Consider the following 10,212-nt stretch of genomic DNA (forward strand, 5'->3'; position numbering starts at 1 on the left):
CGTGACTAGCAACATTGTCTAGTATTAATATATTGCTACAACTCAGTATTGTAGGGAAGAGACAGCAATTTTAGGTCAAGTTGAAGTAAAAGGAGGTAGAGTCCTTCATTCAGCACTTTCATGATATGTGTGTGTGTGTGTGTGTGTGTGTGTGTGTGTGTGTGTGTGTGTGTGTGTGTGTGTGTGTGTGTGTGTGTAATTCTTGCTATTACCAAACTCTTCTATTCTCTTCAAGAGAAGCCTCTGAAATTGGAGGAAGTTATAGTTCTTTTACCTTAACTTGACCCAGATTTTTTTTTTTCCTTCTGCAGCTTTTCTCGAAGCAGGGTGAGAAATACTACGGATCAACATCCTTTTCATTGCACTTCTACATGACTAGCATCATATTCCAGTGTTAATCTCTTGTTAGGACTAACTACTGAAGAAAGAAAGTTGGCAATTCTAGGTCAGATTAGAGCAAAAATGGCATAGCAATAGTATTCATTCACTCGTTCACTACTAAGGTGAATGAAATAACAGGGTTGCAATGAGAACAGGTTACAAAATATGACCTCCTAGATATTACATTTCTCGTGTTATTCTTCCCACGAACAAGCTCTCGTCACCGACCCCCCTCCCCACTCCTCTCACCGACACACTCTCACTGCCTCTAACATAACCCTCCTCCCTCCTCTTCCCCTCCCTCCCTTCCTTCTCCCTCCTCTTTCCTCTCTCAACCTCTAGGAAGGACCTCTATCAGTGAAGGTGTTGATCAAGGCTGTATCGAACTTGTCTAGCTCCAGGCCTATCCCTAGGTAAAGAAAATCGTTATGAGATTGTACGAACAGAAATTGCGTCATCGGGCTGAAAGATATTAGCCAACGAGACGCACCTGCGCGTCGTAATTGGAGCACCGTTTATGTGTCTACAGTTTGTTTGTTTTCATATGACGGAACTAGGCCACTTCCACAACTTGAATACCAAGTCGTGGTGGCATGAAATTCGATGAGCTCTAGTTATGACATAAGAACAAATGTCCTTGGTAACTAGTAAAATTTACCCTCCAGTCTGACTACACCCAGCCATCAACAGAGCAGCGAGGGGTTGCGGATCTTTGCCAAGTTAGAGTAAATGCACTATACTCACTAGGCCTTTTGCTGTTCGAAGCGCATTATGTAGAACAGACCTTTGCTTTTGACTGGTATTCTCATCGGGTTAGGAAGCTCCCTAACACCTTCTAAGTGATTTATTTTGCTTATTACACCTGACTATCTTCATCTGTGTTGCATAAATAATTCCAATATCTCCACACCCTGCATAAGTAACGTACAGAAGGAAATTAACCTGCCACACCCAAAAGTAAATCACTAAGGAGAAGGTGTTGGGGAGCTTCCTTAACCGACGTGAATTTCCCCAACAAAACCACACCCTTCCACAATGCAGGCAGCAAATGGACCATGCGATACTGAGAGGCGATGAAGCACAATTCTTGGCCGGTCTGTTTGTTGTCAGTTCCATGTAATCGCTCGGCATTGCTTTGTTCTGGTGTGGTGAGGCGGAGGATGACGGAGCTGTAAACAATAATACTGAATAATTCTGCTACGATAATGAAAACAGATAATGTTATGATGCAAATGATAACTTCAGTTGTGTTTGAAACACTGTCATTGCTGTGAAAATGTCCAGCAAACACACACACACACACACACACACACACACACACACACACACACACACACACACACACACACACACACACACACACACACACACAAACCCTAGCGATACACAAATATATACAGGATTCATATATGACCTTGATGCCGTCCCTGACATTCCTACTAGGCATTTAAGCAGGAATAAAACATGACTTAAACCCGTCCACCCTCCTCTACGCACCAACGTTTCCCCGCTTTCCCGATTTTATGACTGTCAAAGCATTCATCTTCTCACCTCTCCTCCTCCCCTCCCCTAGCCCTACTCCCCCTCACCGAAACACCTGAGATCAACCTCTTTAATAACCCCTTTAGTACTCTCCGTCATTCGTAACCCGATGACGTATATTTCACTTCGTTCTTAGTACTATACTCGATTTACTCCAACTTAATCTAAAACTGCCATCTTCCCATCTTCACACTGCTCAGTAGTAACAAGAGATTAATGCTAGAATATGGAACCTGGTCACGAAGAGGTGCCGTGGAAAGGATGAGGAGCTGTAGCAGTCTCTTCTCTGCAGCTGAGCTATGTAAAATTATCTTCAGAAAGACGAAAACCTGGGCCAGATTAAAGTGAAAAGGGTACACCAGTCTATAATAATCAGCTCTGGAGATACATCGGACAGGAGCAAAAATATAGTGGAAAAATACGTCATCGGAGTGAAGGGGTCGTATTCTTGGGGAAGACTGTGACACAGAAGAGACTAATTTATTGCCTTAATGATTCTCATGTACTTGTTAGACATTAGGATTGTAGTGTCAGTGGCTTTGGAGATGTCATGATGTATCTTTCTCAGCGAATTCATCTGCACCTCACTACTCTCTTGTATGTCATTGATGCAACCCATGTCGACATTAAATCTAAATAAATAACACACCAGGGAAAATCAGGGGATAATATACGGAATAAATCACTGAGGAAGTCATGCTACGAAGCCTCCCATGCCACTCAGAAGTCGGACCTAAACATCCATCTTTCTCCTTCTTCCCTTCTTCCATAGGTACGAACTATAACTTACAACAAAAAAAAAAAAGAGAGAGAGAGAGAGAGAGAGAGAGAGAGAGAGAAAGGAAAGCCTCGTGCAGTCAATATGCATTATATTTTACGATTTTTTAGGTACGCATTATTTTTTACGTTTTTTCCGGGTACGCATTATTTTTTACATTTTTTTCCCAGGTGCGCATTATGTTTTATTTTTTTTTTTTCCCAGTTACGGTCTCACACCAGCGGAGGTAGCCTACAATCTACCCCTACTGGACACCACAAAGACGGCCGCTGCGCAGGTGTGTCCGAATTTCGCCTCGCCCATGACCTGTACGCCGGGGAAGTACCGCAGGATCGATGGGCTGTGCAACAATATGTACAATCCAACGTGGGGTGCGACCAGGGCAGTGTTCCAGAGGTAGGGTTTTGCTGTATCTCTTACTTGAATGATTGAGGGAGGGTGGGAGGAAGGGACTGTTTAATGAATGGATGGAATGATGGATGGATTTCTGAATGAGTGGACTGACTGACTAACTAACTGACTAATTTATTGATTAACTGATTGACTGCCTGACTGACTGACTTACTAACTGATGGATGGATGTATGGACTCTGCATCAATCTCTATAATCCCACGTGACCTGCTACCAGGGCAGTCTTTCAGGGGTGGGATTCTACACAAACAGATCTCCTTCACGCGTCGCCTTGTCCTTTGCCATTTGACTGCCTTCCATTCAACTTACCCTCGTCCCTCATATATCTCTCCACTCTATGATCTCCATCCTTCCATCTCATCCTTAGTCTCTCCCCCCTCCATTTACACACCAAGATTATCTGTTTGCCTTATTTCCAAACTTGCTTCCACCCCCCCCTCCCCCAGGTTCCTGCCCCCAGACTACAGTGACGGCATCTCCAACCCCCGCCTAGCCCTGGACGGCTCGCCCCTGCCCAATTCCCGCCTCGTCTCCTCCGTCATCCACCGCGACGACGGCTTCCACGACCACGCCGCCACCCTCTTCATCGTCTCCTGGGGACAACTCATGGATCACGACTTTACCCTCACCGCCATGCCGCTAGGTGGGTACACACACACACACACACACACACACACACACACACACACACACACACACACACACACACACACAGCCGTAGGCTTCCCCCATGTTCATAAACATTGAATCGGCTTCCCCCATGTTCATAAACATTGAATTTTTTAAAGTCTGATACTGAACAAACAGACCAAAGGAACACTGAACGATTGATTACATGGATGATTACAGCACAGAGGCTGGAATAAAAATATTTTAGCCATAAACCACAAGTATTGTTTATATATCTACTATCTTATACTGGTACATCACACTCTGGACATGTATGTGATGTTTTAGTGGTTATAGCATATATTATTTAGATAGATAGATAGACAGACAGGCTGATAGACAGATAGATAGAAAGACAGATAGACAGATAGATATACAGACAAAATCTGTCTTTGTGGTTCTAAGAACTGAAATGGTGAGGCGAAAAAGTTTACTTGTGGTGTGGCCACACCCGACTCCAGGTCACACTCAAGGCCTTGTTACCAGCATATTTACTACCTTTACGACACAGGGAAACGGGTTCAGGTTGATGATGATCATGGTGACGATGATGACTTTCGAAAGTTGTGAAAGTAACTCAGGAGTTTCAGGAACATTATATGTCAATCTGGTATTTTTGTGTCACTGAACTACATTGTGTCCACATAACGTTAGTTTGTGTTTTATTTTCTTGGGCCATTTTTCTTCCGTGTTTCTAGTGATTAGACTGTGCACAGATTAATTTCTCTGTATTTCTAATTCTTGTTTTCATTGACTTCGTATTTTTTTTCTGTATACATATGATAATTACGGACTTTTTATATTTCACGTTCTTTTCAAATCCCATTTTATTTCCATTATATCTGTATCGCCATGTTTAAAAAGTCTATTCTCTTACATATCTGCTTTATTTCAACAATGGCGTGAGTGATTAAATTCAACTACAATATTTCCCTTTAATAATCTTCGCGTAGGGGCTCGGGGCTGGGATACTCAGTCCCAGCATTAAAGGAGGGAGGATGACCAGCCACTCTCGACCCTGAGTGGCATTAGGCTAGGAATACAATAAAACTCAAACAGTCCTCGGATATTTAACCTTGCCACCCCATCCGGTTGCAGTGCCTTAATACACTAGACCCTCAGGCGCCAGGACATACATCCAAATTCGGAATACAAGAGTTTAGCCCCGACTTCGACCCTCTTCAAATCTGTGGGTATTATAACAACTGGATGAACGAAGGTGTGAGCAGTCCTTCAAAATTTTGGTAGTCATTTGTGAAACGAGAGAGAGAGAGAGAGAGAGAGAGAGAGAGAGATTGTACACACCTCTGCTCACTCAGTTTTTTAATAATATTACCTTATATCATATCCATCAAGTTCGAAAATCGGTCTGCCGATTTAAAAATATATATATACCATATATACCGGTATAGGCTATAAAGGGTAGTCCATGTATAACATTTCTCTTCCATTCTACCGGGTGGCTTCTTCCGTGTTGTGGGTACGGCTCAGTCTGTGTTATCAATGTCTGCCCCGCATCATTTACTCATTTCTTACCCCCACTGACACAAACACGCCCACACCAGTAAACTGAGCCGTACCCGCAGCAGATAAAATACTGCCAAGGGAGCTTCTTGTGGAGCGCTACTTACAAGCCACCCTCTTTTAAGACATGCTGGTAGTGAAGGGGTTAAATTAAGCTCCATCTAGAGATTTATACTGTGTTCTTTATTAACTTACGTATTTATGTACTCGTCTATCTATCTGTTTATCCATCTATCTATTTTTGTCACTCCCCTGCCTTCGACCCAGTGTCACCCTGGAAACAACTCCATAAAATGTAATTTGAAGCACACACACACACACACACACACACACACACACACACACACACACACACACACACATTCCCTCACGCCCTTGTTCATGCTGACTGTTATCACGCAAATTGCCAGCATTTCTGAGGTGGTCGTATCATTATCAACATCATCTTTATCATCATCATCATCACCACTACCACCACCACGATCTTCATTATTATCATCATCATCATCATAATCATAATCATCAATGCCAACACTTCCAGCACACCGCCACCACCATCATCATCATCACCACCACCATCACCATCATCACCACCACCATCACCATCATCACCACCACCACCCACCACCACCACCATCATCACCCCATCCATTCACTCATTCACCACCCCTCTACCTCCATCGCATCGCTCACATTACCTCCGCCAACGAAATTGGAGGAGGTTATGTATTCACCTATGTTTGTCTGTTTGTCTGTTTGTCCAGACGATATCTCCAAAAGTTCCCAATGAATTTCAATGAAATTTGGTGGAAGGGTGGGTCATGGGCCAAGAAAGAAGTGGTTTAGTTTTGGAGCAGATCCGGATGATATGTATAATATCTCCAAAAGTTCTCAATGAAATTCAAAAAAAATTTTGTGGAAGAGTGGGCCACAGGCCAAGGAACAATTTATTAAATTTGGGGGTGGATCCGAATCCTATGTATTCCAAGCAATATTTCCACGGATCCGAATCCGCATCATTTTTCATGGCAATGGCATTGGCGGAGAAACGCACTTTGAGCGCTTTCTAGTATTGTACCTGTTACCACCATACTGTTTTTTTTTTTTTTTTAGCTCTGGGATAAACCTTTCATACATAAAGGTTGGTGTTATAAATTAGAGATACAGGTGGAAAGGATTCACTTAAGTTCAGTACCCTGTTACCTGGCTATTCTCTTAACTTCATTATCCTGTTACCTGGTCATTTAGTTTCACAAAGTCAGAGTCCTCTCTCTTTTTACCTATGGGACAGTTTAATGACACGGGAATACACTACAGAGGCTCAAATCCTTTTTTTTAGTCCACCTCACTATACTCAGTTTTTTTTTTTTTTTTTTTTTTTTTTTATCGAGGCGAAGATGCACTTGACAGGTTGGTGATTATTGGCTGAATCCAACATTACTTCATAATCTAGCATTATTAACTGACAACAATTGTCTGAGGGGGAAATTTGGGTTAGTAAATATTTTTTTGACATGTTGCATTCAGCCAATCATCATCAACCAGTCAAGTGCATCTTCGCCTCAGTAAAAAAAAAAATGGAGTTATGCAAGTGTTAAGTGATACTCTCAGTCGCTCATGTACGTAACAGTTCAACTCAGGGATTGTTTTCTTTAGTCTGTACTTCCCTATGCCTATGAACTCTAGTCATTTAACAATGTATCCAAGCATATATCTCTCTCTCTCTCTCTCTCTCTCTCTCTCTCTCTCTCTCTCTGGAACGAACGAATTTCTGTCGGCCTCTGGACTTTCCTTCTTTCTTCTTTGCATTAAAGAATTTGTAGGAACCGTGACCATGAGTCTGTGAATGTTGTATGCACATAGGACATAAATCAGGCAACGTGCAACGGGTCAGGCAGCCAACGGTATGACGTGGTGAATCGTGCGTTGCAGCGGGAGATATAATTTTGACTAAAACCTCTAAAACAAAAATGTCCACACTGTGATGGATAAGAAAGTATACAAGTAAACCCAACACCTGAGGACTGTAACTCTAAATATCTTACTCCAACCACTGTGCAGGTAACCATTCACTCATGTAATCACTCGTTCAGTGTCTCTTAGGTCAATTTCATCAGTAAGGAGCATTACAATTACATTTACTGCCACTAGCTGAACATTTTTAACACACTGTTGCTACGAAACTGGACAGAGCTGGACATTTATGTCATGGCGACACTGAGACAGAATTACCCGAGGAATTCGTCCTTCAAAAGACAACATATTGTGCAGCAGAAACCCCATATTACATTATATATATATATATATATATATATACAGTAGAGAGAGAGAGAGAGAGAGAGAGCAAAAAACCGGAAAACATCAACAAACGCACGTGACGACAACCACAAAATTTCGGCTCTGAAGAAACAAACGGAAACTCAAAAGTCTAGTCATACACGCATACATACATACATACACCGACTCTCTCTCTCTCTCTCTCTCTCTCTCTCTCTCTCTCTCTCCGTTGCGTCAGCCGTCACCGCATGAAGGCAACTACATAACTCCCTGGGATGACCTCTTGCTTTGTGGGGAGTGGGGGGCACAGGGTTCATGGGTGGCGCTGCGGTGAGGGAAAGTACAGTACTGTGATGAAGAACAATAGTACTTCATACACCTACACCTACACATCAGGTATAATTGTATATAATTATATACGCTGCACCGATTCACACATGGGCTACACACACACACACACACACACAAATAGAGAGAGAGAGAGAGAGAGAGAGAGAGAGAGAGAGAGAGAGAGAGAGAGAGAGAGAGAGAGAGAGAGAGAGATACAATTATATAGATAGATATATAGATAGACAGATATAGAGAGATAGATAAAACCACCATCCAATCCTATGTTGCCCCATGAGGAGCGTAAGAACCCCAGGCTAGGCAAATAAGTCCTAACATTTAAGATGAGAGTGACCAGCCTTACTCATCCCTGAGTGGCACTATGTGAGCAATAAACTCCAACCATCCCTTGGATATAAACCTACACTTGCTCAATCCGATTGGAGCGCCTTAATTACCCACTAAACCATCAGGCGCCATAATCTGATTATATGGTTACCACTCAGCATAGTTAATGGTGTTCTGGTGTACAGTACAAGAAACCATTTGGCTTGTCGCTCAATGCAAAGTCACCCAAAGGTAGAAGGCAGAGGAAAGAATGAAGGAAAGAAAGACAGACGAGGGAGTGCAAAGTCACCCGTAGGCAGAAGGAAGAGGAAAGAATGAAGGAAAGAAGGACAGAAGAGGAAGGAAGGGATTTTATATATATATATATATATATATATATATATATATATATATATATATATATATATATATATATATATTTATATATATATATATATATATATATATATATATATATATATTAGCCAAAGGGATGTTTTTAAATCATTACACCATATTATTATTATTATTATTATTATTATTATTATTAAATTGATACAAAAACAACGAACAACAATAACCGTACTGATAAATTCTTTAAGAAGTCCCACTAACTGAAAGCTCTCTGCAAAAAAAAAAAAAAAAAAAGTTATCATCATCATCTAATTTCCGTTGGGATGGCTACTTTGAACTGCTCATCGACTATATTGGGGATATAATCGATGAAAATATTAACCTCTCTTTACTATGCTATAGGAGGTATGGGGCTACTTGTAAAATGCGAGCCAAACGTAACCTCAAACGAACATTACCGAACTTAATTTAAGCTGATTTAAACTAACCACCTCCAACAAACGGTACTTTACCCCACCTAACCTTACCCAAACAGCCAAATCAAGCTTTACCTAACCTAACCTATCCTACCTAGAGCAAATGAACCTAACCTAACCTTACGTCAGTCAACATTATCATCCGACCCCATTACCTAATCAAATCAAACCTAACCAACTCATGCAAACTTTACCTGACCCAACTCCTGATCCTGACGATTCCCTCTCACCCTGCCAACCAGACGTGAACGACTGCAACAGGCTGGGGAATTGCCTAACCTAACTCCACCTCTGACACACACGCTGTAACCTGACCTAACCTAACCCCCTCAGACAAACTTTACCAAACCTAACCTAACAAACATTCCATACTCATCATCATCAACAAATCTATAGAAACGAACCTAACTTTACCTTATCTTACCTAACATACATACATTCATACACACATACGTACATACACACATACATAATCCTGACAACATTCAACCTAACGACCTCCCCCAACTGCCCCCAGACGTAAACGACCGCAACGAGCTAGAGGAGTGTTGCCACCTGCCGCCGGAGCTCAAGAACCCCTACTGCTTCGAAATCAACCTTCCCCCCGATGACGCCTTCTACAACCTCTTCAAGCAACGCTGCCTCGACTTCACCAGGGCCTTCCCCGGCGTCCCTCAGAACTGCAGGCTGGGTCCGTACTTGCTGTTTATTTTACCGTTTTCTCAGGTTTGGAAGGCCACGCTCTTTTCACCTTAACCTGGCCAAGGCACGTAGCTGTCTGCTGTAATTTCCCCCCAGATACTCAAGGCTAACTATGTTCTTTTCAACAAAACTTCGCCTAGACACGTAGCTCTTTACTGTACTGTTTCCTCCGATACTGAAAATCAACTAAACTCCTTTCACCATAAGCTGCTCTAATTTTCTTCGTTTTGCTGCTTATTCCACGTAGATCAATGGCAGAACGAGACACTACGGCTCTCCATCCTTTCACTAAAACTCTTCGTGACTAACACTATATTCCAGTGTTAATCTGTTCTTACAACTCAGAATGCAAGATGGAGACATGGTATATTTTAGGTCAACTTAAAGGGAACAGAGTGTAGCACCATATTCCAGTGTTAGTCTATTCTTACAACTCAGCATGC

At 42.1% G+C, this 10,212-nt stretch overlaps 1 protein-coding gene across 1 annotated transcript in view; it reads left to right on the forward strand.

Moving 5' to 3' along the window:
• cysu (peroxidase homolog) overlaps nt 1–10,212 on the forward strand; it is a 93,379-nt gene that overhangs the window by 57,163 nt on the left and 26,004 nt on the right. The window contains exons 5-7 of the mRNA XM_080281433.1: nt 2,906–3,097; nt 3,560–3,756; nt 9,585–9,758. Coding sequence (XP_080137559.1) covers nt 2,906–3,097; nt 3,560–3,756; nt 9,585–9,758 — 563 coding nt within the window. The remainder of the gene's footprint in view (nt 1–2,905; nt 3,098–3,559; nt 3,757–9,584; nt 9,759–10,212) is intronic.

The sequence above is a fragment of the Coenobita brevimanus genome, chromosome 89, assembly GCF_032717465.1.
Source record: "Coenobita brevimanus isolate Jiangsu-jjx chromosome 89, ASM3271746v2, whole genome shotgun sequence".
Taxonomy (NCBI): domain Eukaryota; kingdom Metazoa; phylum Arthropoda; class Malacostraca; order Decapoda; family Coenobitidae; genus Coenobita; species Coenobita brevimanus.